Raw genomic sequence first — 27,965 nt, 5'->3', positions numbered from 1 at the left:
GAGAATTGCCCGCGGTGGGCAGGGAACAACAACGCGGGCAATGCGTGTGTGGTGTGTGGTTGCGCGGGCGGGTCGTGAGCAGATCTTTTGGGGAGGGCGTTGGCGTCGGCGTCGTAGCGCTACACTTCTCTTCTTCTCTTCGCACCACCACCGCGACCAACCAACACCGACAACACCGACACCGAAGCCAGCCAAAGCAAAAGCGGGAGAGCGGCGCCGGTCTCGCTCCACTCAAGCAGTCAGCAGTGTCAGCAAGTAAAGTTGGCAGCACAACGTAAAACCCGGGCCCGGGCGGTCAAGGGGGCCCCCACTGTCTGTACAGTTGGCAGTTAGGAGAGCCGGCCATTCACACCCCTTGTTGCCGTACTTAGTCGCCGTACTTGTATCGTATTATACCACAGTCGTCCACAACGGACCGGTGGTGTGGCAGCTGGATTAGGTTACCGCAGCTTATGCCGTGTTACAATACAAACAACAATACAGCACATCGTTTAGCGCGTCCGGGCAACGCTCCCCCGGCCGGCCTGACCTCGCCTCAGATCCCAGCAAGCAGCTGCGTCACGTTGCTGCGCCAATTCACCACTCGGCCACTCTTACCTGCTGCTCCCTGCATGCTCTACCGGCTTACATACTGGACCTACCTACATTCACCAGCGCCTACACGCCCCCGTTGGCCCCTCAAACACATAGAGTACTCGACTCTATTGAAGAAGAATCTCCGCCATCATGTCTGGCAGCGGGGTACGTTTGCCGCAGCCAGGAGCTTAGCTAGCTATGGGTAGCTATGCTACGCCATGCTACGCCATGCTATGCCATGCTCTACACCATATGGCCAGCACCAGCACCAGCACCAGCACCCCCAATGCCCATACTGACGTCCCCACCCCCAGGCACGAGAGGCCGTCTTCGCGACCCGCCAGTCGCTAGGTCTCATGAAGAGCAAGCTGAAGGGCGCCCAAATCGGCCACGATCTGCTCAAGCGCAAGAGCGAAGCCCTCACAAAGTACGCTCTCTCTCTCTCTCTCTCTTTTTCTGAATTCGCCCAACATCTACCGTGTATACACAAACACAAAACACTATACCAACCCTCTACTAACACCCTCCCCCACCCAGGCGTTTCCGAGGTGCGTCCTAGCCACCATGCTACCAATCCCCCCTCCCTCGCCCCCTACTGAAACCAGCCCCCAGAAATTACGCGCCGCATCGATGAGGCCAAGCGCAAGATGGGCAGAGTCATGCAGGTGGCTGCCTTCTCCCTCGCCGAAGTCACATATGCCGTGGGTGGAGACATTGGCTACCAGATCCAGGAATCAGTCAAGCAGGCTCGCTTCCGCGTCCGCACGAAGCAGGAGAACGTCTCGGGAGTCTTCCTTCCACAATTCGAGAGCTATCAGGCAGACAGCAACGACTTTGCGCTGACGGGCTTGGGCAAGGGTGGCCAGCAGGTGCAGCGGTGTAGAGAGACCTATGCACGCGCAGTCGAGACGTTGGTGGAATTGGCCAGTCTTCAAACAGCCTTTGTCATATTAGATGAGGTCATCAAGGTGGTCAACCGCCGTGTAAACGCCATGTACGCTCTCTTCTCTCCTCTCCCTTCCTCTCTGGTACTAACCCTGGCAAGCGAGCACGTCATCATCCCCCGCACAGAAAACACAATCAAATACATCAACTCCGAGCTAGACGAGCTGGACCGAGAAGAGTTCTACCGTCTGAAAAAGGTCTCCAACAAGAAGCAAAAGGACGCTGCCGAAGAAGAGGCAGCTAGGCAAGTCAAGAAGGAGGCAGAGCAGACTGCCGAGGCAAAACCAGAGGAAACTGTTGGCGAAAGCAAAGACATGTTGGCCGACGAGGACAACCAAGACGTCATCTTCTGAGAGCTTTTTTTTGGTGCAAGATCAGAAGGGGCCTGGCATTGAAGTAGTATCTCGGCCTAATCGTAGTGGTTGCAGCAGCTTTACGGTCCAGACTCCTCTTGCTTGACAGAGACTCGAGTGGAGCCGGGGCCCTTTGGCTTGTGACCGGGACCGGGCCAAGAAGGAAATACTGACAAGGACGGGTTCCCTAATGCTCTAGACGGTGACATGAGTTTGTACCATAGTAAATGCAAAACACAACAGCCGAATAAACAGGCTCCATTTGCACAGGCCCTTGACCAAGGCCCTTGCATGAATTCAAGCAATAAAAACAACAAAAGGTATCATCAAAGCATCAAAATCCATACACAGTAACCTACTGCTGCCGCTGGTACGTAACCTTCATGGGCTTGCCCTCTGCCCCAATCGGCGTATTCGCAGTCGCCTCCTTGGCCGTAATCGCAAACTGCTCATTCTCAAACTCGGCAAACGCCACGGAGCGGACAGACACAAGCCGGACTTCCTTGAAGCCTTCAAAGCGCTCAAACACATTCGTGAGCGTCTCCTCGTCCACGTCGCGGGGTATGTTTTGCAGGAAGAGCGTCTTGTTGGGGCGGACGTATTCATCGGGGACGGCGGCGGCACCGGTTTTGGCGGTACGCGGTTTCTCGGCTGCGACGGTGGGGTTGGCTTGCGCTTTTGCGTCTTCTTCTGCGCGCTTGAAGTCTGTGGGTGCAAGGCATGGGTTAGTATGGGCTGATGTGAGGAGTTGGGGAGGGTGAGAAAAGGGGAGCAACCCACCTTTGAGCATGAGGCGCTTGCGCTTGTGCTCGTCGAACAATTCGGCCGCTTTGCGCTTGACCGTCTCATCACTGTGTGTCTTCGCCCTCGTCACCTTCATTACCTTGCCGTACATTTCAAAGCCGTTCATTTCCTCGACCGCCTCGAGCGCCGACTTTTCGCTGTCGAACACGATGAACGCCTGGCCCTTGCGCTTCAGGCTGCTCTTTGCAATCACGTCCAGTATCGGTCCGTAGTATTGGAATACGCGTGTCAGAGCTTGCTTCAGCGTATCGATCTTGATGCGCTCCTCGAGGTTGTTGACCTAAGGGAACAAACGCCGAATCAGCAATCGCGAGCCACAATGTTGCGCTTACATGTACAGGGTGTATATGTGTGTGCGCGCATTGCTCACGGGGATTCTTCCTAAACTTACGTAGATTCTACAAGGTCGCGGGTTAGCATATCGAGGGGACCTACCTTTCTTCTGAAAACAGGCGTGATCACAACTTACGTTTCGATGGGTACAGGGTATTTGCTGGGATCTATGATGCTACTGCCCATTGTGACACCTTCCATTTTGTCTGCCATGCTGGGCGGACAAGGTTATTGTTGTTGTGTTCTTGAGTGTAGTTTATGGCTTTTGGTGTTGGGTGAATTGGGTTTGTCTGTCGGAAACTGGCAGGAGCTCGGATTCCGAGGCCGCGCTAGTTGGCGAGTGCAGGTGACTTGGCGCTGTACTACCAGTGCCCGTCCATGATGAGACCAACTTGAGTATTCGCACGCGAACTGAATGGTCTTGAAGTGCTCGAGTCATTTTCCATCACGAGAATTACAATTTGCGCTTCTGTAACGTGGTCCACTCGTTGTTCGACGGCGCATGTACTGCCTTTCTGCAGCCATGTGCGGATGCGTTCTGTGAGCTTGCATGACAAGAAATCATCTCGCTTACCATAGGTACTTTTCCCCTTCAGCTTCAGTGTTTTGAATCTCACAGATTCCATAGTTCATCGCAGTCTTGCTCGGCCTTGATTATAACTTTGTTTTCACAGCATAGAGGCTTCGCTTTCAGGCTATTGACGTCACTCAGAGCATTCCATACTAGCTCTAGCCTACCGTAAGGATCTTTCGCAGCTTTTTTTGTAACTGAAGAACATCACAATCTTATTTCTTATTTCATGGACGTTAATACTGTTAACAGTTTCGCGTTCAAATATTAAACTATGGTTGATAGACAGGCTACAAGCAGTGCACATCCACCACTAGGTCTACAATGGCGATCCAATACCTTCTTCATCGTCCTGACAGTGGGTATGGGAGCATTCGTTGACTTCTTCCTATACGCCCTCCTTGTGCCCGTCCTGCCATTCATGTTGCAGGACCGGGTTGGTGTACCTGACGACCACATACAAACCACCATCTCGAATTTGCTGGCAATCTACGCGGCGGCGTCTGTCATAATGTCACCAATAGCAGGCTTCCTTGCCGACAAGTTTTCTTCCAGCCGCCAATTGCCATTTGTATGTGGCTTGATTCTGTTGCTACTTGCAACGGTTCTACTAGCTGTAGGGCAGAGTATTGCGGTCCTTGCAATTGCGAGATTTCTGCAAGGCGCTTCAGGAGGGGTGGTATGGACTATTGGCATGGCTATCAGTATGTTTTCCTCACAAATTGGTAATATATGCTTATACTAATCCTGCACTTCTTAGTTATTGAAACCGTCGGACAAGAAAATCTAGGCAAGACCATGGGTACAGTGTTCAGCTTCATCTCGGTCGCCGGGCTCTTCGCTCCAATAATTGGTGGTCTTTTGTACGCCAGATCAGGATACAACGGTGTCTTTGGTCTTGGATTGGGGTTGATTGCCATAGACCTCATATTGCGCTTACTTATGATTGAAAAGAAAGCTGGAGCAGTATATGACGACACGCCGTGCAATACACGAGATGCAATTCCTGGTGGCGATTCGGATGATAACGAGCAAAGACCACTGTTGCCAAAGACTTCGCCGAACGTTAATGGATACCGCCTTACCCAGCCAAAAAAACGGCTAACCCGCGCCATACCCATCCTACTCCTGCTCCGTGATAGCAGTCTGTTAACTGCCATTTGGATTGGCTTCATGCAGTCCATTCTCCTGGGAGCTCTCGATGCCACAGTCCCTCTCGTCGCACATGAGCAATTCGGTTTCGATAGCTTGAAAGCTGGTCTGCTCTTCTTACCGCTTGGTATGTCAGACCTTTGTCTTGGGCCTGTCTTCGGTTGGGGTATAGACCGCTATGGTACAAAAACTTTCTCTGTCCTTGGATTCACCTGGCTGATCCCGATGCTGGTGCTTCTGCGACTACCTCTCGAGCCTTCCATTGCTGGCCGTTTAGACAATGGTCAGCTTATCGCGCTGTACTCGAGCGTGTTGGCGCTGAATGGTGTAGGCTTGGCTATGATCAACAGCCCTGCTCTTGTGGAGGCGGGCAGTGTTGTGGAAAAGTATGCAAAGGCCAACAAAGACATCTTCGAGGAAGCGCCGTGGGCCCAACTTTACGGTATCAACAGCATGGTTTTCAGTGCAGGACTCACCGTTGGGCCATTGCTCGCCGGTGCGCTGAGAGAGAGCATTGGTTATGGCAACATGAACGCGTTGCTAGCTGGTATGTGTGGACTGACGGCCCTGTTGTCGGCCTTGTTTATTGGACAAAGTGAGAAGGATTCATAGGGGCAGTGGCGAATAGTCAGAATAAATTGGAAGATGCCACGACACAGGGCCAAGAGTTTACTCACGACACCAGCAATGAGCCGGAACTGTCCCTAGTCATCTCTTTAGATGAACCACGACTCACGAGGTATTGGCACACATGACCAGCAACTATGAGGTCCGCCAGATACAGAGACTATACCCCCCCATGCGTTAGCAGCTATACGCAATGATGATAACCTACAATCCTTCTAGTGCATCTGGTGGAAAATTCATGGTTGGCTGCAATGACTCCTTGTAGGCATTCCCGTGAATCCTATCCGGACTGCTGCTCAACCAGTACCTTTGTACACCGGGGGGCATGCTTGCTATTTCCTGTGTTAATACCGATTTCGACCGTGCGTGCCAATGCTGGCATAACCGTCTCTTTGATTTTCAAAGTCCCAGTCGCTGGCTTTGACATGGACGCTAGCAAGGATGCAACCCGTCATGAAAAGCTCCTGTGCCGGTCGGTAGTTTGAAGTTTAAACTCCACGGAACCTTTGGGAGAAACCCATTACATCGAACCATCCGCATTGTACCGGATTTTGTCGAAAGAAGAGCCAATCTGACTCTGCGACTGAAAAACGTCCCTCCTAACCTGCATCCTCCGCTCGTTTAGCCATCACGTAGAAACTCTGCAATGGACCGGACGTGCAATCTCGGCCGTTCTTCGAGCTTTGTCCCCACTTTGCGCGGCTGCTTATTCTGGGGTGGCGCAACCGCGAACCGCGACGTGCGATACGAGGACATTACCATAGACGCGGATATCCAACCATCGAACCCTGAAATGTTGCATAGTTGACAGAATTGGCAACCGGATTTTTTTTTCTGGAAACAAGATCAAGAGCAATTGGACATGTATTCACGACCAAGAAGGTGCTTAACTCGCCTAAGCCTCACCAACTCGCTTGGCTGATTGCTGAAGGAGAAACAGGGCGGGAGGAGGTTCTGCAGACGAGTCAGATCCGATACCCGTATTACGACGCGGGAGTCAATGTACCGGCATCTGCTCCACATTGGAACCAAATTTTCCGTCTTCTGGGCAGATGCGAAATTCACCGAAGATTGTAAGCTCATGACATACCTTGGTAGCTGCGGCTAGAGGAGATTTACACATTCAAGTTAGAACATACCTTAGGTAAGGAAATCAAGCTGTGAGAGTAACTCTGGTCTACGACAATGCAAGATTTATATCTTCATATCCACTATAGCAACCTCACGCGGCACACCTACCTGCACAAGCTGGATACATCTCGACAATGTGAAGAATTCACTGATACAGCGCGACCATGTTGTATGAAGCTTTGGCAAAGCTTTCCGTAATTTCGCAGTGGCTTCGACAAGGACTCCAGCGGAGCCCCAAACGGGAATCTCGTCCGATGAATTAGCGGTTTCAGCTCTTGTCAACACCCCAGACCACCTCAGTCAGTACTCTGGACGGCAAAAGGGATCCCACTTGGCGAAACATTGAAACAATCAAGGCATATCGCCCTTCAAAACAAGTACTTATAGGGAGCACAAATCTCCCAGAAATGGAAACATCACACTCATCACATCTTCTTCACATCTTCTCTTCTTCCTCTTACTCATTCTTCTACAACTTACACTGTGTGTCCATTCGATTCATTCATCATGAAGCTCGCTCTCCTCGCTCTCAGCAGCGTGCTACTAGCCGACGGTGCGGTTGTGACTGAGCGACAGACTCGCGGAGTTGTTGGCAAGCCAGAGGGCTTCGGAGCTGGCACCACAGGTGGTGGCAACGCGCCGTGCCAGGTTCCTGCCAATGTCGCCCAACTGAAGACCTGGCTCGAGGATGCCACTGCTCGTTGCATTGTACTCGACAAGGAGTACAACTTCAAGGGAACAGAGGGCACTGTCAAGGAGCAGGGGTGCAGACCGGCCTCCAACAAGTGTGCCGGCAAGGGCGGCCAGGACGCCATCAACAAGGCCAGCTGGTGCACCAACGGCAATGCTGGAAGTGGCTCAACCGGATTAACAGTCACCTATGACAAAGCTGGTGTTGCGGGTATCAACATGGGCTCCAACAAGTCAGTCATTGGCGTTGGCAACAAGGGAGTTCTTCGTGGAAAAGGTCTCCGCATCGCCAATGGCGCGAAGAACATTATCCTTCAGAACATCCACATCACTGATCTTAACCCTCAGTACATCTGGGGTGGTGATGCTATTACCCTTGCTGGGACCGATCTGGTCTGGGTCGACCACTGCAAGGTCTCCCTCGTCGGTCGCCAGATGTTTGTCGCCGGTCCCCAGGCTTCCAACCGTGTTACCCTCTCCAACAACGAGTGAGTGCCTTTCTTTACATTTATTCGGAAGCCTATTACCGCTTTGAATTGGTATGAAAGTTGATTATCACTTCTTACATTAATGTTGATGTGGAAGTTGATCTGCCAATTCTTTTATCGATTCTCCCACAACCCTCCGCCATCAACACCCCCACCACTAACAACACCGCAGATTCGATGGCAAGACCAGCTGGTCTGCATCGTGTGATTCGCACCATTACTGGGGAATCTACGCTATTGGTTCCAACGACTTGATTACGATGAAGGGCAACTACATCCACGACGTAAGAACAATAATTCCTTGAACCTCAACTTATCAACCCAAGCCAACTGACCACCACCCCCTTAGACCTCCGGCCGCAGCCCGAAGCTCGGTGGCAACACCCTCCTCCACGCCGTCAACAACTACTGGGCTGACAACACCGGCCACGCCTTCGACAACGACCAAGGCTCCAAGGTTCTACTCGAGGGCAACGTCTTCGGAAACGTCAAGACCACCCTGCACGCCAACAAGGGCCAAATGTTCTCGCCTTCTGGTAATGATCTGGCCACGTGCCGCGCCAGTGTCGGCCGTGCCTGCGTCGCCAACTCTTTCGTGAACTCTCCGGCTATCACGGCTGCAGATTCGTCATTCCTGGTAAACTTCAAGGGCAAGTCGATTGCCGCTGTAGGCAAGGCCGATGCTGCGGCGATTAGGAACGGCGCTGGTGTTGGCAAGGTTTAAAGATTCCCAGGATCTTTTGGCTCGTAGAAGAAAAAGAGCAAGAGAAAGAAAGGGAGAGATGGCTGGTCATGCCATGCATTGTTTTCTTCTTGGGGGAGAGAGGGGGCATAGTTCTCCCTTCTCCCTTCTTCATTCTTCCTTTCCTACTTTCTTTTCACCCTTCTTTGCCCCCTTCTCTTTTCACCCTTTTTTTTCTTTCTCCTTTCTTCTTGTACATACATCTTTGAGTGAGTGGCAGAGTTGCATACACATGTATATACATACAGCCACATTCTTTGTACATAACTTGGTTAGAATGGACTGAAAAAATGTAAATATCCTGGTCCCATCTTTCTATTCTCGTCAATCCTGCTCGTTGGCAAGTGATATTTTCCAAACATGCATTATATTATTTCCAAGGTCCTCTACACAAACGACTAAGATGCCAATGAGCCAGTCCGACACCTATGAGTAAAACCACACTTCATGAAACCAACCTTTTGCACTTTGGACCATCCTCCAATGGATGAGAAAAAATACAAAACCCCCATCCAAAACATACACCACATGACAATTCACCCACACCCTACCACTCCCCCTAAACCCACCCCAACAACACTATCCAAAGTCCCAACACACCCGTAAAAACAACAGTCCCGTCACAAACAACAATCCCCAAGCCTCTCCAACCGCCCCCATTTCCGTCCACAAGCCCGCAACTATAATACCTCCTACCCACCCAATTTCTCCTCACCACCACACCAACCGACGCCGCATTTCCACAGCACCAAGACAAAAAGTCCCCACGCGGCAGAAAATCCACCAAATCGAACCTGGTACTGTGAAGAGTTGCCAGACTAGGATTCGTACATCAGTAAGGGAAGTTACGCACTGACACTGCATATCATAGGCCCAGTAGTTGGACGAGCGATATTCTTTTAGATTGTGAATTAGGAAAAGACAGATGTATATGGACCGACGTTTTGTGGGTATAATTGTGCGAGGGTGTGAGTTGTTGGATTAAGTGTATACATTCATATATTTACTCGTCCATGATTTATTTTTCATGGCAAGCATGACAAGTGTCCTGAACATGCTTGCCTACCTTATTGACGATACTCACACACCTCCACTCCCTCCACTCCCACCCCTGACCAAATACACATACTACAAAACATCCACACCATCGATACAGCCACATGCCTACCACCTAATCCCACACTATTGCCTCGTCCTCATATTAAATTCTTCGTCTCAGGAGGCCGAGAATTTAAGAATAGAAATATTTCCTTTTTCTGGTGTGGATCGTGTGCCTGCCAAGTAAATGGCACGTTTGCGGTCTTTGAAACAATAAATATTGAAGGTAAGACCGATTTCACCGCATTTGACACGGACACACCACACATACGTCGCCGATTTGTTTTCTTCTTACATGCAGCATTGGCACACACAGGGACTCAGGCCAGAAAGACTTGAGCAGGAAGAAATAAGTACACAGCCACTAGCTCTTACAACATCATCACAGCATTGACAACCATACGAAGCCCAGTAAAGACTTTTACAGTAGAAATGCAATTCATGTCTATTCTTTACCTCCCAGATATCTGTAAACAACGGAAAAGTCCTTGCCTTTGCAATTCTCCGCCTTCTCCACAGCGTCGTAGAGCGCTCTTGCCGGCTCACCAAGCGCAAGTTTCACGTCAGCGTCGGCGGCAGCTTTGAGCGCTAGTTTCAAGTCTTTGTTTGCGAGGGCAACCCCAAAACCACCTTCGTAGCCTCTACTTGCTGGCGAACCTTCTATCACACCTGGTACGGGATTGTTGACCTCACTTGGCCAGCACTTGCCGGTGGCGGTGTTGATCATTCCAGCCAGTGCCTTGGGATCCAGTCCCCACTTTACACCCATGCTCATTGCCTCTGCGGTCGCAATATTGTTGAGAGCCAGTAGGTAGTTGTTTGCAAGCTTGCCTTTCAATCCAGCTCCTTGCTCACCGAGGTGCACAACTCTCCGTCCCATCAGCAACAGGACATCGGTGGCCCGTTGCACATCCTCGGGCGCGGCACCAATCATAAAGGTAAGCGTGCCAGCCGAAGCCCCAACAACACCGCCAGACATCGGAGCGTCAATGAACTTGCCTTGACCAGAGGATGAAGCAGCCTTGGCCACTTCACCAGAAGTCAGAGGATCAATGGTAGAGCAGTCGATGAAGAGCCTTTCTTTCGTCACAGAGCTTTTCAAAAGAGTGGCAGGCTCGAGCATCTCCTTGAATACGCCCTTCACATGCTCTGGCGCAGGCAGAGATGTGATGATTGTTTCCTGCAGCAGATCAGTGTTCCGTACACAATGAATGTTGCTGAAAAAGTGTGTAGAGGATATGCATCAGAGGATTGGCTGTAATTTTGGAGTAATCAGAAAAGAAGTCGCAAGCGACCCCCAACTTAGATCATGGATAGAACAATTAATTCATCACGTAAGAGCAGTGAAGACGTAAAATAGTATACATACAGCGTTCTCGGCAAGTTGTCGGACGTTGTCAGCAACTCGGACGCCCTTCGGATTTGCCCTGAGGAACTCCCCAGTGGCAGCAGTATTGACATCGTGCACCCAGAGGGTGTCTTCGGCGGGAATCTTTGCTCGGAGGTTCATTGCCATGGGATAGCCTATGATGTCTTAGTATATGCGCAAACAAGGCAAGAACACATGACCTACCCATGCGTCCCAAGCCAATGAAGCCCCAGGTAGCTTGCAAATTATGAGAGCTTGAGAAGCATCGCCGCAAACTCCTCTGTGCTGTAACGGAAAGAGATCTCGTCGGGCGAGCAAAAGTTGAGATTGACCGCATTTTGTGATGTGTGCGGATGGTATGTCGAGGAGTGACATGGAGGTTCGAGTTGTGCTGCCAGAGACGGTTGAACGCGGTCTCCGCACTCAAGCTTCGCTTGCTCAGCCGAGGTCGCGGTCCAAGGCATCTGTCTTCATCTCATCACCTCCAGCAGCCAAGGAACATACTGCAGGGAGCTGTGAAAGCATGCCGCACAACGGAGTCGGCGTCACGACACCAAACTCTAATGATTCGTGAGGAGGAGTTGAGGGATGCAAGTGCGTTGGAAGGAACTGAGAGCTGTGGAAAGAAAAACTTTGGCTGGTGAGAAAAGTAGATCCGGCCGGAGCTGCTAGGCCCGATTTGGACATGCACAAGTTCCCCCAAAGATTCACAAACTTAAACATGACGCGCACTGGCTTCTCATCATTATCATCGTTACTGTCCTAGTCAAACAGTGCTCAGCCCAATGCTTCAGATACTCTATACATCTTCGACTGCACCAACGGACAGATAGAACTTGGAAGTGAACTGATATCGACCTGAACAAACCATTTTTCATCCACAACGTAGGTACTTCTCATGCTATCCAAGTCGCAGCAAGCCAATCGATCCCACATCGTCTCAACATCCTACAGCGTGGAGAACCAGGACGTTATGTGATGAAATCCCCATGCTTGAGATTAGATGTCAGCTGATATGATTAGCTGCAAGACCTCAAAACTTCTCCTGGCCGAGAATGTGTCACCTGGCGAAACCTCATCTTCCGAGGACAACGTCGTGGTGATTGACTTGTGGGTCAGATAGCGAGGTGTCATGCTCTGCTTTCTGTTGCAATTATTAGTCGAGCTGCTCCAGATTACGCAATTTCTTTACTGTCAGGTTCGGCTTCCACCCTCAGAAGACATGGATATGTGTCGTAACATCATAGTATTGTTGGGTATCTCGGTTAATATATCAAAATGATCAGTGAACCGTGGCTCGCAAGTTTCCTTTCCACGTAATCTGCAAATCCACAGCTTAACTCACTTGTGGCCCTTAGCCTTCTTCCTCGTCTGACTCATCTGAGATATCGACTAAATCGACATGACCCCGCTTGTTTGCCATCTGGTTCCTCATTCCCTTGCTGCTTGACGGGGTACTGATGATGTCCAAGAACTCTTCATTGTTCAAACGAGAACACAGTGCTGGCGCTGCGGCGGGGTCGGCAAGGAAAAGCCGCTCGCCATACAAATCAAAAGCGACTTCGCTCTATGTATGTCTGTTAGTGTTATCCCATGAACGGGTTCGGTGATGACCTACGTCTTCGTCATGGTAGTTCATCTTCAGCCACTCTTCTTGGTTCGTTTGTTTCATGAACGCCTGTGTCATCTCTGCAGCGGTGTCTCCACCAGTCTTCTTCACAGTAGGTAGAAACGCTTTGGGCTCGACTGGTTTTGCACCTTCTTGTGACTCCTTCTCTCGTCGCCGGGCTAAGGCTTCGAGCTGGGCCTCAGCATCGATATGGTGGAATTGGGTTCGAAGCTGGACAAGCCCATTGAGGCGTGTCAAGTGCAATTGATCTGCCATGAATCAGTCCAGCGGTCAGAGCATGGCTAGAGCAGGGTACCCACCGTCACGAAAGGTTCCTAGCATGTAACTAGGTCCCTTGCTGTTGTCCTTCGTAATCTGTCCGCCAAACGTCTGTGAATTGAGCACATGGCCCTTTTCGTTGGCATCCTCAAAGTTGTTCACATATTCCTCGAGATCATCATCATCCACTGTGACGGGTGGTGGCGGTGCACCGTCAATGCCAGGTCGATTACTGGCCCGTGGCATAGTGCGCTCGAATCCAGATGCGATACCAAAAGCCTTCTGGCCAAAACCCTTGGTCTTGCGCATGGCCTCCCCCCAGCGAACACCAGCGACACGATTGTAGTTGGTGTGGATGTTGATGGGGACATCGACCTCGATGAAGCCAGATTCCTTTTTCAAGCGCAGTTCCGAAGGCTTGCTCTCTGTGGCCTTGGTGAAGGGCTGGTCAGGCGGGCGGTTCAGGTACTGCAGAACATAGAGCTGTTGTGCCTCTGTCTCGGGGGTGATGTAGACATCGTATTCGGCCACTACGGGATCGTCGTCGTCGTTCATGCCCTTTACTGCTGGACTAGCTATAGATTGTTAGCAAACAAGATCAATCGACATGCAGAGAGCAAAGAGCAGGTCTTACGAGCCATCCTATGTGTTCGCTACTTAGTTGGCAGTGTTGTTACTATCATTGGAGCTCAGGTCCAAAAATTACAAGTCCCAGTACTAAGCAAGAAGAAGCTGCCCCACCACGTCCGCACACGTCCCGCAGCCCATCAGACTGCAAACGCGACTTTGGCGCGCCGCGGCTGTCCGTGCGCAGGACGGGGATAAGGTGACGTTAATGACGGAAGATCCCAGTCCATGTTCAGGTACATACATACCTAGCTCAGTATATTCACAAGAACTCAACCCTCTTGCGTGCTGCCTTGGGCAATCCATAATCAAAACCACAATCAACTTAGATCAGATCAGACTGACAGACAGACACATGTAAAAGGCCAAGAACTGCCACAGACTTACCATGGCTTACATCGCCCCAATCCACCGCCCGAGCAGCGTGCGGCATGCTCTCAAGCTCAACTTCCTCTCCGCAGACGAGGATTGTTTGGTAGTGGCGTAGGTAAATATTGCCATGTATAGAGGATGCACATACTGACATTGTTGTAATAGAAAGTCGAATCGACTCGAGTTCTACACGCAGTCCGTCGATGGACTCACCCTCCAGCACTCGAATGCCATCTATGGCAAGGTCACCATGCTCCAGAAGCTCCGGCCTGCCCTGTCTCCCACTGACCATCTCTTCGTGGGGACCGATCGCTTCATGTACTTCACCCTCTCGTGGGATTCTGACAAGAAGCAACTACAGACGGAGAAGTCATTCGCTAGTGTCGCTGACAATGCCGCCCGTGAGTCGCAAACAGGCGAACGATGTCATGTTGATCCTACCGGTCGCTTCATGACCGTCGAGGTGTATGAGGGAATCATGACAGTCATACCACTCGTGCAAAGAGGGAAAAAGAGGAAGCAGGAACCAGACATAGCTCATCTCGGAGAGCCCCAGCCTGTCAGGTTGTCAGAGATGTTTGTTCGCTCGTCTGCATTTCTGCGGCCACGCTCCTTTGATGACAAGCCCAAGATTGCTCTCCTATACGAAGATTCCCACTCTCAGGTCAAATTAAAGCTCCGGGAGCTCACGTTTGCTGGTGGTGATGCTGTGGAATTAGAAGAGGGCGAGACTTGCAGAGCAGAGCTTGAGCTTGGGTCCAGCCACTTGATACCCCTTGAGGAGCCCACACATGGCCTAATAGTCATAGCCGAGACATCAATTGGATACTATGACGACGAGTCTGGGGAGCTACAGACGGAACCATTGGAAGAGGCTACAATCTTCGTAGCTTGGGAACGCATCGACGCCCAGCGATTCGTACTAGCCGACGATTATGGTAGATTGTACATGTTTATGCTCATTCTCGATGCAAGACACAAGGTGCGGTCATGGAAGCTAGACATTATTGGAAAAACCTCCAGGGCCTCTGTCTTGGTATACCTCGATGCCGGATACGTCTTCGTCGGCTCACATCAAGGCGACTCCCAAGTGATCAAGATTGCAGAACGGTCCATGGAGATTGTCCAGACATTTTCCAACATCGCGCCAATCCTTGACTTCACCATCATGGATATGGGCAACAGATCCGGAGAAGGGCAGACGAACGAATACTCCTCTGGCCAGGCACGCATAGTCACTGGAAGCGGCGCATATCAAGATGGCAGTCTACGTAGTGTCAGAAGTGGCGTGGGGCTAGAAGATCTTGGTGTACTGGGCGAGATGGAACATATTTCAAATCTCTTTAGTCTCAAGTCCGACGCAACCGCCCAATACGCAGACACCCTTCTAGTAACTTTTGTAAACGAATCCCGCGTCTTTAAATTCGATCCTCAAGGCGAGGTAGAGGAGGTTGAAGAATTTGCATCGCTGGCTTTAGAGGAGACCACTCTGGTTGCAGCCAACATCTCACAAGGTCGCGTAGTCCAGGTTACCAGTGGTCGCGCACGGATCTGTGATCTAGATGGTGGCATGATTGTATCCGAATGGATGCCCATGGGCGATCAGACTATCACAGCGGCATCAGCCAACGACACGCACGTCCTGATTTCGTTGGGCGGAGTGACTGTTGTATCTCTCAACATGACTGACGGCCTGCAAGTTGCGCAGCAAAAGACATTTGGTACAGAAAGCCAAGTAGCTTGCGTTGCGTTACCCTCCGACTCGAGCTCAGTATGCTTCCTTGGATTCTGGATGAACTCGCAACTCGCGATTTGTTCGCTTGATACGCTGGAGACTATCAAGACTGTCACGATATCTGATGAGTCAGTCCCTCGTTCATTACTACTTACTCAGGTATTCCCAGACCAGCCCCCAACACTGTTTGCCGCTATGGCAGACGGCAACGTTATCACGTACACATTTGATCCATCGTCATACGAACTGTTAGGGAAGAAGAGTATCGTCCTTGGTACACGTGAAGCTACTTTCCGTGCTTTACCTCGCGGCGACGGAATCTACAATGTCTTCGCAACCTGCGAACACCCCTCACTGATCTACGCCTCAGAAGGTCGCCTTGTCTACTCCGCTGTCACAGCAGAGAAAGCCACGGCAGTTTGTCCTTTTGACTCAGAAGCCTATCCCGGCTCCGTTGCTATCGCCACCTCGGAAGACCTCCGCATCGCCCTCGTAGACACAGAACGCACGACCCATGTCCAAACCCTCAAAGTTGACGAAACAGTTCGCCGCATTGCATACTCACCCAGTCTCAAAGCTTTCGGCCTCGGAACCATCAAACGCATTCTCAAGAATGGCGAAGAAATCATGCTCAGCCATTTCAAGCTCGTCGACGAGATCCAGTTCAAGGAACTCGACACCTACGCCCTCAACGAAGAAGAACTTGTTGAGTGTGTTATGCGCTGCGAGCTTGCCGACGGCTCGGGCGGGCTCGCCGAACGATTCGTCGTTGGCACGGCCTATCTGGACGACCAAAACGCAACGGCTGAACGCGGCCGTATACTCATCCTTGAAGTCACGCCTGAACGCGTGCTCAAGCTCGTCACGGAGCTCGCAGTCAAAGGCGGCTGTCGATGTCTAGCCATGTGCGAGGGCAAGATAGTCGCCGCGCTGATCAAAACAATTGTCCTCTACGACGTTGAATTCAAAACGCAAAGTAAACCCACTCTCGTCAAAGCCGCCACCTTTCGATGTTCAACCGCGCCAATCGACATCACCGTCAACGGGCCCGTCATCACAATCGCAGATCTCATGAAGTCCCTCGCGATGGTGAAGTATCAAAAGGGCGAAGGAGGACTACCGGACAAACTCGTCGAGCTCGCGCGTCACTACCAGGTTACGTGGGCAACGGCCGTTGCAGAAATAGATACAGAGACGTTTCTGGAAAGTGACGCAGAGGGCAACCTCATGGTCTTGAGCCGCAACGTCGAAGGCGTAACCGACGACGACAAAAGACACATGCTTATTAGCTCTGAGATGCTGCTCGGCGAAATGGTGAATAGGATTCGAAGAATCGATGTTCAGACTGCCCCGGATGCGGTGGTGATTCCTAGGGCCTTTGTTGGCACGGTACGCATCTCCCCCCTTCTATCCTCTCTCCCCTCATCATATCCAAATAACCCCCCAACTAACCACCAACACACACAGGTTGAAGGCAGCATCTACCTCTTCGGCCTCATCGCCCCCTCCCACCTCCACCTCCTCATGACCCTGCAATCCAATCTCGCCGCCCTCGTCCCCGCACCGGGCAACATGGACTTTGCCAAATTCCGCGCTTTCCGCAATCAAGTCCGCCAGGATGAGGAAGAGCCCAAGCGGTTTGTCGATGGTGAGCTGGTGGAGCGGTTTTTGGACTTGGGGGCTGAGGCGCAGGCGAAAGCCGTGCAGGGGTTGAGGCTCGGGGAGGCAGAGCTCGATGTTGAGGCGGTTAGGGGGTTGGTGGAGGGTTTGAGGCGGTTGCATTAGGGGTGTGGAGGTTTGATGATGGGGGCATGTGGATTGGTGTGGTGGATTTGGTGGGAGGGGGGTAGTCTTGTCATGGGGAATTGTCATGTGGCCGTAGTGGTTTGCTATGGTGGTGGTGTAGATAAAAGCTCACACACTGCTGCGCTCAGTAGGAAGAATAGACATATATACTTGTTCACAACTGCGATTTCAAAGTCTCCTTGTAAGAGCTTACGTCTCTATATTTGAACTCCACTAGGACGTTCATCCTTTCCACACCATTAATTCTAAAAATACAGGTTTTTCTTCTCCTTCCCCACCTTCAGTGCTACAACTATCAGTCCTTCATTCCTTCTCCAACTATTATTCCACCCCTCCAACCGCACTACATCCTTTTCTCTCCCATTGTTAAACACCCTTCTACACAGCTAACATTTTTCTTCGTTCTCGCATTCCTAGCCAATCTTCCCCCCCCTCCTTCACAACGCCCAGCTCATCCAAGGCAGCATACGCCCCTTCTTGCTCACATGCACATTCCATGTACGGTGGAGATTTAGCCATCATTACCATTGATCTTACCCTTTGGAGAGGTGTGCTGCGGAGGGGTTGGAGAGTGTGCATGGGTTGGCCAGCTGGGGTTCATATTAGCGTCTTCGCCGGTGGGCGGAGAAGTATGGGGCTGGGTTTTCAGGGGTGCGGTATAACGCTAGGTTTTCGCATAGTAGGCGTGGAGGCTAAGAGGTGAAAAAGGATAGTTTGGGTGATGTGGGTGTTGTGTTGTGACCATGAGGTGGGGTGAAAACTATTGGCGAAGGGGGGCGGAGTGGTGGGACGGGCTTCGTAGGGTCCCAAGTGTTGAGTCAGTTGGAGGGTACATTTTCTGTCTAATTTTTCGTTCCTTGGGGTAGGGCGAATGGGCGTCTGGAGTATACAGTGACAGGAGATCGTCTGGGGGGTTCCATTGATTGGGCCAGTAAGAGGACACGTTCCCCATCAGATTGTTTATGTATGTGTTTCCTCGGCCCTTAAGCAAGACTCGGGCGCCTGCGTCAAGGCCCGGAACAGGCGTTTCCATCTTGGGCTTGCTGTTGGCACTTGTGGTCATCTTACTGTTGGCGCATATTTTCCTGCGTCGCTTTTTTGTGGCGGATGCTGTGCTGCTGCGTGGGTATAGCATATAGTGAGGATGCATGCAAGTACGAGAGTTGGGAAGTCATGGGTGTTCTCGTGCTAGAAGAGCAGTGAATGTGCTAGGCTATTGTTAGGCTTTTCAGTCTCGGTGTTTGCCATTGGTATGCGCATCTGGAAGGCGAGTCGGGATATGAACTAGAGTCGAGGCGTATATGCCATTGTGATCTGCCGCTTATTTCAACACAGGGTCCTTATCGCCAATTCCTCCGTCTGTATCTCTCACATTACGCAGTCTCACGCTCGTATCTGTGGTTTTCATGCTACGCAATTCCACACTGTCGTCTACCTCCTCCTTCTCATCGTTTTTGATAGCCCCATTCGTAGACAGCACAGGCTTCTTCTCCGTCTCTTCCCTCATGCCTATGATGACGCTGCCTGTGACGAGCATCGCTGCGCCAAGCCACCACTGTCCTGGGAGGGATTCGTTGAAGACGATGGAGCTGAGAACGGCGGTGATGATGAAGTTTGCAGACGTGTTTATAATGCTGACGCGTACGGTGGAGGAGGAAAGCGTGAGGGCCCGCGTGAAAAGGCCCCACATGATTGCGTTGAAGAGCAAGTTGCAGCCGAAGAAGAGCTGTGGTTTTGTTAGATTCGAATATGGTGAGCAAGAGGGAATTGAGGAAGACGTACGCCCCGAATGGCATATTCAACGATTTTGTTCGATGCACTGAGACCGAATACTTGGGCTATAGAGCTTGACCAGGTCGTGGTAAGCTCCGTAGTTGTACTGCGTTCTGGTCAGGCGGGTAGTCGACGAGGGCTCACGATACAACTTGCAGCTTCGCGAAGACGCCGTTGAAGGCTGCACAGGCGCCACTTGCAATGGCCAGCATCACCCATGCAGAATTTGTAGCCGGAGCTGGCATTGCTGACTTCAATATAGAGGTTTCTTTGATGTTTGTAACCTGAGGTAAGTTGCGATGGTGCCTGGCGAATGTGATCTGCAGGTACGGGCGATCTCATCCGAGCTTAGTCCAATATGGGGTACCTAGTACGTCAGGCCCCTCGCCACATACTCTAGCTGACTATTTAGACATGGCTTTGGCCCATTCACAAGTGCATTGCCTTGGCCAGTCCACGAGGAAAGAAAATGTGTGGGTTGTGCAACTATCAATTTTGTGGGTATCAAGACCATTGGCGATGAGTAGCGCCATCCCAAACGCCAAATCATGTAGGCAAGACCATGAGGGCCAAATTGTTCCCTGAACGCCTGAAAACATCTTTTTCATAAACTCTTTATCCATTCGAGTCCCTAGGCCTGCATGAAATCAGACTTGATATCGCCAAAGAACAAGGCGCGGAATATCCTCCATCTCCGTCGTTTTTGCTTCGTTAGCCAGCTGTCAACCGGCTCCTTGTGTCTCTTATTTCGCCCCTGAAATATGTCTTCAGTATAGATGCAAAGGCTAGCAAAACCACAGGCTTGGCTCTAGGTCTCGCCTGGACGCTTTGCATTGCAGCTGACAATCTTGACGCGGTCGGCATGCACTTGGTTGGTATTATCCAACTTGAAGTTGATGTCCTTGATAATGAAGGTCCAGACGTCGTCGCAGAAGCGGTAGGTATCGAGATGTCCCTACAAACCAGTGAGTGAGCACGCTTGTGCTAGCTAGTCCTCTGCTTGGTCGCATGACGTGTGACGCTCTACGCACCTTGAAAGTCAGGCGCGACTTGACCTTGTCGCTGAGAACGTCGGCAACGGCCTTGTCGAAGTTGAGGAGAATCTTCATGGCAAGTTGGGGCTCTATGCGACGTTCGGTGATGAGCTGGTCCAGCGTATCGGTGAGTGCACCACCCAAACTGCGCACACGCCGTCAGCCAGGGTACGATACGGCAGACAAGGTGCGATTGGAAGCGCATATATACCTGCTCCGGCGGTACAGCTCATAGTATTTGGTGTTGTCGGTCATGGTGTCGAACAAGCAAATGCGCCGGCGCAGGATGGAAAGTTGGGTGATGGGGGGTGGAAGCCTGGGGTGTTCCTAGACTGGGGAGAGCGATGGAGAGGACGACCGTTTGCTTGTGACTAAGCCAGACATTCGGCGCGCTAAGCTACAAGCAGCAAAGTCCCTTGGACGCGCCGGTCGGCTTGTTCCGTTGTGCATCATCGCCAGCTTCGCAGCCAGCGCCCATCAACGAAGGAGCTTCTCCCAGACGCCACTGTTCCCTCCATCTCCCCGTCCATCCCTTCAACACCACAGCAAACATGTCCCTCACGTATGGCACCGGTGGCGCGACAGTCGCCCTCGGTGTGGTTGGCTTGTGTATGTAGTTCCCTCATCAGGGCCCAGGGCGACAGGGCGACAGGACCACAGCTAATGAGGGATAGACATGCTCTTCAACAACGAGGGCGAAGCTTTCAATGTACGCAACACCCCTCTAAGAACAACCCACCATTCCTGTGCTAATTCTCTGCCGCCAGGTTGGAGCCTTCCTCGAAAGCGTCTCACCATACACATTCGCGAGTTTGGGCATAGCGCTATGCATCGGTCTCTCCGTTGTAGGATCCGCATGGTAGGTTGTTGTTGCGTGCATGTACATGCTACATACAAAGTCCATGCTGAGACTCGTATAGGGGAATCTGGACAACCGGTGTCTCAATCCTCGGTGGAGGTGTCAAGGCGCCACGGATACGAACCAAGAACTTGATCTCCATCATTTTCTGCGAGGTCGTGGCCATCTACGGCGTCATCATGGCCATCATCTTCTCCTCCAAGATGAACCAAGTCACCGACCAGGAGCTTCTCTTCTCAGCAAACAACTACTTCACCGGATACGCATTATTTTGGGCTGGTCTGACCGTGGGCATGTGCAATCTCATTTGCGGTGTCTGTGTTGGTATCAACGGAAGTAGCGCTGCGTTGGCTGATGCTGCAGACCCCAACCTGTAAGCTGACTTCTCCTATGGGACTTACTCAGTTGCTCATCCATTTTCTAGGTTTGTCAAGATTCTGACCATTGAAATTTTTGCTGCCATTCTCGGACTGTTCGGCCTGATCATCGGCCTGCTTATGCAGAGCAATGCCAAGGACTTTGAATGATCGCAATTTCAGTTTTTGATCCAGCCTCAGAACAGTACAACAAGGAGAATTACTTTTCAACTAGCTTTGAATCAGTTTGGAGGGTCTCGTGAAAAGAGGCACGATGCGCGTAGTCCGCAGGACAGGACAGGGGAGCTGTCAGGCCCGCACATACTTAGAGATGTACAATGTACATAAGGGGACAGCGCTTGTATAATGCATGTAACAGGAGCGGTTCATCGGCGTCAAATACCAGGTTTCAATATATAAACAATTTTATGTTACTACTTTTATATCTATGACTATGAGACGGGAAGGCGATGGACTGATGGCCCGAGCGTCCGGATGGCTAAAGTGCGGGACATTGGCTCCACCCATTCACATTGCACTGCATCACCACATTCATCGCCATGAGCGTCGCAAATACCAAGTTGAAAGCAGCGATTCTAGTCGTCTCAGAGACAGCCTCGAAAGACCCCTCGACAGACAAATGCATTCCTACACTAAAGGAGGTCTTTGAGACTCTCGGAAATGGCCAATGGGATGTTAGCCAGGCTGAGATCGTACCCGATAGTGTCCTCGCTATCCAAAGGGCAATCCGAACCTGGACAGACGGGGAGAATCCAACCAACTTGGTTGTAACGAGTGGAGGAACTGGATTCGCGACGAAAGATGTGACTCCTGAGGTACGATTTGTCGTCATGTCCAGCTCGAAATCACATTAACGGCTTCAAGGCAGTGTCGCCACTGATTGATCGGCATGCTCCAGGCCTCATGTAAGTCATGCTCCAGAAATTATCTAGATACGTAATAACCAAAATATAGTCATGGCATGCTTACAACATCCTATGCGGTGACGCCATGTAAGAATGTCTCTCGATTATATCTATTAGATGCTTACTGGAGTCCTCACAGTCGCACTCATGGCGCGGCCTGTCGCTGGTATGCGCAAGCAAAGCGTAGTCATCACCCTTCCAGGATCACCAAAGGGTGCAAAGGAGAATCTAGAAGCTGTCCTCAAACTCCTACCACATGCTTGCATTCAAGCAGCTGGCGCAGAGTCCAGACCTTTGCACGTCGGTGGGGTGAAGAAACTTGAACAGGAAGCTGGCGTCTCCTCAGAAGGGAAGGCTACTACAGGTGCAGGAGGTGGTCATCACCATCACGGATGCGGTCACTCCCACGGCCACGGTGGCCATTCTGGACCCAAGGCGCACACCAAGCCAGAAGAACGGCCACAGTCAAACGACCCATCCGCTGGGCCGAGCCGCAGATACCGATCTTCGCCATATCCCATGTTGCCCGTAGATGATGCACTCAAACTCATTACAGAGAAGATACCAAATCCTATTGTCGAGCGTGTACCTGTAGACATAAAACTTGCCGGCTCAGTCATCGCGGAAGATGTCAAGGCCAAAGAATCTGTCCCAGCGTTTCGTGCTAGTATCGTAGATGGGTACGCAGTCAGAGTACCCAAGGAAGCAGGGTTCAAGAAGGGCGTATACCCCGTGGTAGGCATCTCGCATGCCCAGGCTAGTGATGGAGCAGCAGAACTAAAGGAAGGAGAGTGTGCGAGAATCACGACTGGTGCACCACTTCCTCCTGGCGCCGATGCCGTAGTCATGGTAGAAGACACAGTGCTCAAGAGCATGACCGAAGACGGGCAGGAAGAGAAAGACATTGAGATTCTCGCAGACGGTATCGAAATTGGTGAGAACGTGCGAGAAGTTGGCAGTGACGTACAATCTGGCGAGACTATTCTTCGCAAGGGCGAAGGCATCACCATGGTTGGCGGCGAGTTCGGTCTCCTCGCTTCTGTAGGGACGAAAGAAGTTGCAGTCTATCGACGCCCAGTAATTGGTGTTCTCAGCACTGGCGATGAAATCATCCCCCACGACCGCGAAGGTCCCCTTCGACTCGGAGAAGTGCGCGACACCAATCGGCCCACCCTCATCACCGCAGCACAAAGCCACAGGTTTGAAGTTGTTGATTTGGGAATCGCTTCGGACAAGTACGGCATCTCCCCGTATCTACCCACCATCCATCCCTTTCTCTGATACACCGTCACTCTAACCAGAGCTAACTGCCTCCACCCAGGCCCGGCAACCTCGAAGAGACCCTCCGCACCGCCCTCCGCAAATGCGACGTCATCATCACCTCAGGCGGTGTCTCCATGGGCGAACTCGACCTCCTGAAACCCACCATCGAGCGCTCCCTCGGCGGCACCATCCACTTTGGCCGCGTAAACATGAAGCCCGGAAAACCGACCACATTTGCCACTGTGCCCGTCAAAGACGACCACGGGAACCGTGTCGATAAAGTCATATTCTCGTTGCCGGGGAATCCCGCTTCTGCAGTCGTGTGTTTCCATCTCTTTGTGCTACCGGCGCTGCACGCGCAGGCGGGGATTACGCCCGTGGGACTGCCGAGGGTCAAGGTGGTGCTGGGTGAGGATGTGAGGATGGACAAGGGCCGCCCAGAGTATCATCGTGCGCTTGTTGTGACGAGAGAGGATGGCTTGATGTATGCTAGTTCGACGGGTGGCCAAAGGAGCTCGAAGATTGGGAGTTTCAAGGGCGCGAATGCGTTGTTGGTTATGCCGCAGGGTGAAGGGGTGTTGAGGAAGGGGGAGAAGGTGGATGCGCTGTTGATGGGCAAGTTGGCGAGTGATTGAGTGTGGTCATGGGTAAGGGACGTGGAAGGGGTTCGGGGATTTGGAGATTACATAGATAGTGTTTAGGCAATTTCTCACACCATGGGATACAGTCAGCTGAGCAGACTCAATGTTAATTGATACGGTCGACACATTACTTCCCATCCATCACAACCATCAAATCTAAAATTCCTCCCAACCACAACCTTCAACATCCCCCTCGTCATCTCCCAACCCAACCCAGCCTTCACCATCCCCCAACATCCCGAGCCCATTCCACCACCCCCTCCCCTCCCCCCCCAACCCTCCAAAATGACGTCGTCTCACCCCGCCCAACACACCATCACCCACACCACCGCGCCCCCAAAAAGCAATCAACCACGGACCCTCCCGATCCACAACACGTCCCCAAACACCCCTGTCCACTTTCCCTTGCGCTGACCAGGGATCTCCCCAGCCCCTTGATCGGGATACGAAAAGACTGCGGATCCTTGCGGTGCGCAATGTCACGACACGATGCTTTGGTGGATGAGTGTATTGTACGTTGTTTGTGTGCGTGTGTGCGAGCTAGTCTACCAAGATATCGTATCTGAGCAGCGCCTCTATAGGCATCCCTCTTCACTGCTCATTGCTCATTGCCCATAGTCACGCCCCACCCATTGCGAAGGCGAGACTGAGGGAGATGGCGTGGACATTGGCACATGGATGTTAACATCCGCATCCGCATCCGCATCCACATCCACATGCCTACATACATGTCTACACGTGTAGGTAATCTAAACAAACACATAGGACTGCCCCGAGCGCCATGGGTACCGTTGTAGTCCATATGCAGCTCCATCCACACATTTACTTTTTCCCTCGCTTTCGCAATCGTACAGTATGGCGTGTAGACTATCATATCTTGCGCGATTGGGTTTATGGATGGGGGGTTTTTTTTAGGTGGGGTGTCTGGTGTGTGCTGGTGGGGGGGAATGGGGTGTTTTGTTTGTGTTTTGGCGGATGGCTGGATCTGGATCTGGATCTGGATCTGGCTTGGGCGTGGGCAGCCTCACTCGTCATGGGGTGTTGTGTGTGTGGGTATAGGTACGCAAGGCTCAGCCCTGTGTAACGTGATACTTGTACAACAGTTTGTCTGAGACGGTCGGGTGTGTAATGAGGTGCCTCGGTACATAGATACATGCTGTGCAGTACAGCGTGCGAGGGGATCTGCGGTGTTATGGAGTCTTGGGGCTGGGGCTGGGGCTGGGGCTGTGTGGGTTGGGGTCCAGGGAAATTGGTAATTCTCCAATTGTGCGTGTGGGTGTGCGAGGAGGGTGGGAGATGGGATGGAGGGTTTTTGGTTGGATAGGTATGTATGTAAGTCATGTTGCTTGATCTCCCTCGTTGTCTAATTGTTTTGATGTTAACGACTCTGCAGCGGGACTGACTACATGGTAGAGGAAGAGGGTTGCGGATACTCGTAGCATTAATAAGCATAAGTTCTTGGGAGGGAGTGATGAATGTGATTCACGGTATTAGGATCGGCATTGATCATATGCAGAGTGCGTAATAAGGATGTGTACTAAAAAGGCTTTATTGTGGAGATTTTGGAAGTTTATTCACTTGTACATGGAGTTTGCCCGAAAGAACAACAATGGGGAGGAAATTGATAGAGTTGAATTTCATATAAAGTTACCGCAGCAACTAGAGATGGAAACGGTGCCTGAGGCCAAGGTAGGCCCGCGCCGGGTGTCAGCGTCCCGGCCTCCATTCTCCGCTGACCGCAATTACTGGAATCCAGTTTGAGTCTTTGACTATTTCCTCGGGGGCTTTTTTGATCAAGGTAGATGGGTACTTGTGAAGAATGAAAAGGCATTCATTCAAGCCATGGTAGTATTACCCTGCGGAACACAATCTTCCACATGTGAAAGACCATCATGGCAGCCCATCATTCAAGTAGGTACCCGTACCCAAGGAGACTACCTAGGTCAAGCCAGCATGCCAACGCTGGGCTAAACAACCCAAAGTAGTCGGCTGTATACATGCTCGTGGCAGTCAGCCATGCACAGACATATCGATCTGGACATGAGTCTTGAGTCAGGGGAGATTGTCGAGTTTATTTTCCAAAGGGCCGTCTGCCGTCTGGTGGCTGGCCCGACTTGCCATGAGGGGCGCGAGGAGGACAAGCATGGGGAAGTTGTGTGGCTGGAGGCGCAGGAGGATCGTGCACGCTACGTCATGCGCGTGGCGCCATGGACATGCCTGTGCAAATCCACTGATTCGGTATGATCTGCCAACCTACTTTCTTTCCTTTTTGTCAACATGTGGACTGACGGTGGGTAGGCAAGCCTCGTGATGGTTCGTGAGGTGGATGAGGTGGATTTTTGCGCAATGGATGTGGTCATGCCATGTTTGTGTTTGCTTGGGAGCGAGCAGTAGGTAGGTACAAGTACTGTTTCATGTGCGTTACAGCGTTGAGGGGTTGGCAAACCACCTCGACTTCGAGCGGAGTAGACGAAGACGACGACGACGACGACGACTTGAATGTCAACAATCCTCTTCATGAAGACCAAAGGACCCCTACTCACCATCCTAGGTGCTGGCGCCTGGCTGGACCGCACCGGTGCAACCTCGCAATGCTCGAGACAACAAAACCAAAACTTTATATCGCACCAGGAACCAGCGCCGTTGTGCCACATCACAGACGTCAGACCGGATCCGGGAAGACAGCTGCAGTCTTCGTATTTCGAGCATCCAGTCTGGTCCCATGAGCCATGGTGTGTGGCCGCAAAAGGCGGCTCAAAGTACTGCACGCACACGACAGCAAACTTTCGTCTCGGCCATGGCTTGAGTGTCATTGCGAACTCCAGAGCCGCAGATGCAATTTCGACAGCCTTCTCTTTCTCGAGACAGGTGGAGCAGGTGTCTGAAGAGGGTCTCCATGTCCAGTCCTTGCCTGGAAAAGGAAAGGGCCTCATCACTGCACGGCCAATGGCAAAGGGACAAACAATCTTGCTCGACTCACCCAGGATCATCGCAAGCGCACAGTTCCCCGCTCTCGTCACACATTCGCAAGGCCAGTCGCTTTTCAAGACGGGGTTGGACCAGCTGCCTGCCACGGACCAAGACTCCGTACTGTCGTTAGACATGAGCCTGGGAGGAACAGCTATCGAGAACGTCATGAAGACCAATGCATTTGCCTGCCAAATCAATGATGGGAGGATTGACGATGCGTACATGTGTCTCTTCCCTTCTGTAGCCAGAATCAACCATGCCTGCATTCCCAACGCTCACGCACGGTTCATACCACGGACATTGTTGATGGAGGTTAAAGCAGTACGGGACATTGCCGTTGGCGAAGAGATCAGCATATCATACGGGAAGATCGAGCTCCAGTCCAACGAGCGCAAGAAGCTCTACCAACAAGGGTGGAACTTTACGTGTACCTGTTCGCTCTGTACAGCATCGTCTTATGAGATTGCGGAGAGCGATCAGCGGCGTGCCCGGTTCACGCAGCTACGAAAGGCACTCGAAAACTTGACGCCAGAAACGTTTGATGCGCAACAGGTTGTCGCCTGGGAGAAAGAGATCATGGAGCTGAGTAAGCAAGAAGGGCTTGATATCTTGCTTGCAGGTGACTATGAACGACTAGCATATGTGTATGCTGGTCATGGAATGTTAGAGGACGCGAAGCTTTGGGCATTGAAGGCGAAAGAGAGTCTGACCGATTGGAAGGTTGCGGAGGGAGGGCCGGATAACGAGATAGTGAGGATCATGGGACTGCTGGAGGAGCTTGATGGTTGAAATCACGGCACTTTGCAGAGAGTTTCAAAGTTATCTGCCCTGCGGAG

At 51.6% G+C, this 27,965-nt stretch overlaps 16 protein-coding genes across 16 annotated transcripts; 11 read left to right on the top strand and 5 right to left on the bottom strand.

Moving 5' to 3' along the window:
• Nucleotides 1–692: 692 nt before the first annotated feature.
• On the top strand, nt 693–1,874 carry VMA8 (H(+)-transporting V1 sector ATPase subunit D; the record flags this gene model as incomplete). Its single annotated transcript, XM_066096059.1, has 4 exons — nt 693–741; nt 891–1,003; nt 1,182–1,570; nt 1,622–1,874. Coding segments are annotated over 4 exons (804 nt in total), but the record flags the coding sequence as incomplete, so codon positions are not given.
• A 355-nt stretch (nt 1,875–2,229) lies between these two features.
• IAQ61_003688 (uncharacterized protein) lies at nt 2,230–3,224 on the bottom strand (the record flags this gene model as incomplete). Its single annotated transcript, XM_066096058.1, has 4 exons — nt 2,230–2,579; nt 2,655–2,958; nt 3,070–3,076; nt 3,148–3,224. The coding sequence occupies 4 exons, from the start codon at nt 3,222–3,224 to the stop codon at nt 2,230–2,232; spliced, it is 738 nt and encodes a 245-aa protein (XP_065953934.1).
• Nucleotides 3,225–3,411: 187 nt separating this feature from the next.
• Nucleotides 3,412–5,346, top strand: IAQ61_003687 (uncharacterized protein; the record flags this gene model as incomplete). The annotated part of the gene is made up of 3 exons (XM_003837200.2): nt 3,412–3,590; nt 3,640–4,286; nt 4,343–5,346. The coding sequence occupies exons 2-3, from the start codon at nt 3,857–3,859 to the stop codon at nt 5,344–5,346; spliced, it is 1,434 nt and encodes a 477-aa protein (XP_003837248.2). The 5' UTR covers nt 3,412–3,590; nt 3,640–3,856.
• A 661-nt stretch (nt 5,347–6,007) lies between these two features.
• IAQ61_003686 (uncharacterized protein) lies at nt 6,008–6,838 on the top strand (the record flags this gene model as incomplete). Its single annotated transcript, XM_003837199.2, has 5 exons — nt 6,008–6,156; nt 6,207–6,243; nt 6,293–6,434; nt 6,490–6,505; nt 6,670–6,838. 5 exons carry the CDS (start codon nt 6,008–6,010, stop codon nt 6,836–6,838), a joined length of 513 nt encoding a protein of 170 aa, XP_003837247.2.
• A 161-nt stretch (nt 6,839–6,999) lies between these two features.
• Nucleotides 7,000–8,722, top strand: IAQ61_003685 (uncharacterized protein; the record flags this gene model as incomplete). The annotated part of the gene is made up of 3 exons (XM_003837198.2): nt 7,000–7,670; nt 7,843–7,954; nt 8,020–8,722. The coding sequence occupies 3 exons, from the start codon at nt 7,000–7,002 to the stop codon at nt 8,392–8,394; spliced, it is 1,158 nt and encodes a 385-aa protein (XP_003837246.2). The 3' UTR covers nt 8,395–8,722.
• A 1,233-nt stretch (nt 8,723–9,955) lies between these two features.
• IAQ61_003684 (uncharacterized protein) lies at nt 9,956–11,216 on the bottom strand (the record flags this gene model as incomplete). The annotated part of the gene is made up of 3 exons (XM_003837196.2): nt 9,956–10,690; nt 10,880–11,034; nt 11,084–11,216. The coding sequence occupies 3 exons, from the start codon at nt 11,214–11,216 to the stop codon at nt 9,956–9,958; spliced, it is 1,023 nt and encodes a 340-aa protein (XP_003837244.2).
• Nucleotides 11,217–11,237: 21 nt separating this feature from the next.
• Nucleotides 11,238–11,453, top strand: IAQ61_003683 (uncharacterized protein; the record flags this gene model as incomplete). The annotated part of the gene is made up of 1 exon (XM_066096057.1): nt 11,238–11,453. One exon carries the CDS (start codon nt 11,238–11,240, stop codon nt 11,451–11,453), a length of 216 nt encoding a protein of 71 aa, XP_065953933.1.
• A 657-nt stretch (nt 11,454–12,110) lies between these two features.
• Nucleotides 12,111–13,538, bottom strand: IAQ61_003682 (uncharacterized protein). Its single transcript, XM_003837193.2, has 4 exons — nt 13,402–13,538; nt 12,809–13,342; nt 12,498–12,757; nt 12,111–12,446 (listed from the first exon to the last, which is right to left on the bottom strand). The coding sequence occupies exons 1-4, from the start codon at nt 13,406–13,408 to the stop codon at nt 12,234–12,236; spliced, it is 1,014 nt and encodes a 337-aa protein (XP_003837241.2). The 5' UTR covers nt 13,409–13,538; the 3' UTR covers nt 12,111–12,233.
• A 72-nt stretch (nt 13,539–13,610) lies between these two features.
• Nucleotides 13,611–17,325, top strand: IAQ61_003681 (uncharacterized protein). Its single transcript, XM_066096056.1, has 3 exons — nt 13,611–13,877; nt 13,932–16,890; nt 16,969–17,325. The coding sequence occupies exons 1-3, from the start codon at nt 13,783–13,785 to the stop codon at nt 17,284–17,286; spliced, it is 3,372 nt and encodes a 1,123-aa protein (XP_065953932.1). The 5' UTR covers nt 13,611–13,782; the 3' UTR covers nt 17,287–17,325.
• Nucleotides 17,326–17,486: 161 nt separating this feature from the next.
• Nucleotides 17,487–19,325, bottom strand: IAQ61_003680 (uncharacterized protein; the record flags this gene model as incomplete). The annotated part of the gene is made up of 3 exons (XM_066096055.1): nt 17,487–19,033; nt 19,090–19,186; nt 19,225–19,325. The coding sequence occupies 3 exons, from the start codon at nt 19,323–19,325 to the stop codon at nt 18,629–18,631; spliced, it is 603 nt and encodes a 200-aa protein (XP_065953931.1). The 3' UTR covers nt 17,487–18,628.
• A 36-nt stretch (nt 19,326–19,361) lies between these two features.
• IAQ61_003679 (uncharacterized protein) lies at nt 19,362–20,442 on the bottom strand. Its single transcript, XM_066096054.1, has 3 exons — nt 20,326–20,442; nt 20,101–20,259; nt 19,362–20,035 (listed from the first exon to the last, which is right to left on the bottom strand). The coding sequence occupies exons 1-3, from the start codon at nt 20,367–20,369 to the stop codon at nt 19,792–19,794; spliced, it is 447 nt and encodes a 148-aa protein (XP_065953930.1). The 5' UTR covers nt 20,370–20,442; the 3' UTR covers nt 19,362–19,791.
• Nucleotides 20,443–20,665: 223 nt separating this feature from the next.
• VMA16 (H(+)-transporting V0 sector ATPase subunit c'') lies at nt 20,666–21,500 on the top strand (the record flags this gene model as incomplete). The annotated part of the gene is made up of 5 exons (XM_066096053.1): nt 20,666–20,723; nt 20,789–20,823; nt 20,882–20,973; nt 21,035–21,346; nt 21,398–21,500. The coding sequence occupies 5 exons, from the start codon at nt 20,666–20,668 to the stop codon at nt 21,498–21,500; spliced, it is 600 nt and encodes a 199-aa protein (XP_065953929.1).
• A 389-nt stretch (nt 21,501–21,889) lies between these two features.
• IAQ61_003677 (uncharacterized protein) lies at nt 21,890–22,204 on the top strand (the record flags this gene model as incomplete). Its single annotated transcript, XM_003837185.1, has 1 exon — nt 21,890–22,204. One exon carries the CDS (start codon nt 21,890–21,892, stop codon nt 22,202–22,204), a length of 315 nt encoding a protein of 104 aa, XP_003837233.1.
• A 198-nt stretch (nt 22,205–22,402) lies between these two features.
• IAQ61_003676 (uncharacterized protein) lies at nt 22,403–24,153 on the top strand (the record flags this gene model as incomplete). The annotated part of the gene is made up of 2 exons (XM_003837184.2): nt 22,403–23,505; nt 23,577–24,153. The coding sequence occupies 2 exons, from the start codon at nt 22,403–22,405 to the stop codon at nt 24,151–24,153; spliced, it is 1,680 nt and encodes a 559-aa protein (XP_003837232.2).
• Nucleotides 24,154–26,175: 2,022 nt separating this feature from the next.
• On the top strand, nt 26,176–26,403 carry IAQ61_003675 (uncharacterized protein; the record flags this gene model as incomplete). Its single annotated transcript, XM_003837182.2, has 1 exon — nt 26,176–26,403. The coding sequence occupies one exon, from the start codon at nt 26,176–26,178 to the stop codon at nt 26,401–26,403; it is 228 nt and encodes a 75-aa protein (XP_003837230.2).
• Nucleotides 26,404–26,658: 255 nt separating this feature from the next.
• On the top strand, nt 26,659–27,918 carry IAQ61_003674 (uncharacterized protein; the record flags this gene model as incomplete). The annotated part of the gene is made up of 1 exon (XM_003837181.2): nt 26,659–27,918. The coding sequence occupies one exon, from the start codon at nt 26,659–26,661 to the stop codon at nt 27,916–27,918; it is 1,260 nt and encodes a 419-aa protein (XP_003837229.2).
• Nucleotides 27,919–27,965: the final 47 nt, after the last annotated feature.

Source organism: Plenodomus lingam, assembly GCF_022343315.1.
Source record: "Plenodomus lingam strain CAN1 chromosome Unknown contig_18, whole genome shotgun sequence".
Taxonomy (NCBI): Eukaryota; Fungi; Ascomycota; class Dothideomycetes; order Pleosporales; family Leptosphaeriaceae; genus Plenodomus; species Plenodomus lingam.
Note: the sequence above shows the minus strand (reverse complement) of the source record. Positions and strands in the feature narration are given on the sequence as shown.

Coding starts and splice junctions, on each gene's coding strand:
- IAQ61_003682 (XM_003837193.2), bottom strand. Junction 12,758..12,808: donor GCTAGGAACCTTTCGTGACG/GTGGGTACCCTG, acceptor GATTCATGGCAG/ATCAATTGCACTTGACACGC. Junction 12,447..12,497: donor TGAACTACCATGACGAAGAC/GTAGGTCATCAC, acceptor AGACATACATAG/AGCGAAGTCGCTTTTGATTT.
- IAQ61_003681 (XM_066096056.1), top strand. CDS start 13,783: ATGGCTTACATCGCCCCAATCCACCGCCCGAGCAGCGTGCGGCATGCT. Junction 13,878..13,931: donor GAGGATTGTTTGGTAGTGGC/GTAGGTAAATAT, acceptor TTGTTGTAATAG/AAAGTCGAATCGACTCGAGT. Junction 16,891..16,968: donor CTAGGGCCTTTGTTGGCACG/GTACGCATCTCC, acceptor CAACACACACAG/GTTGAAGGCAGCATCTACCT.
- IAQ61_003679 (XM_066096054.1), bottom strand. CDS start 20,369: ATGACCGACAACACCAAATACTATGAGCTGTACCGCCGGAGCAG. Junction 20,260..20,325: donor GAGCTGTACCGCCGGAGCAG/GTATATATGCGC, acceptor GCGTGTGCGCAG/TTTGGGTGGTGCACTCACCG. Junction 20,036..20,100: donor ACTTTCAAGGTGCGTAGAGC/GTCACACGTCAT, acceptor ACTGGTTTGTAG/GGACATCTCGATACCTACCG.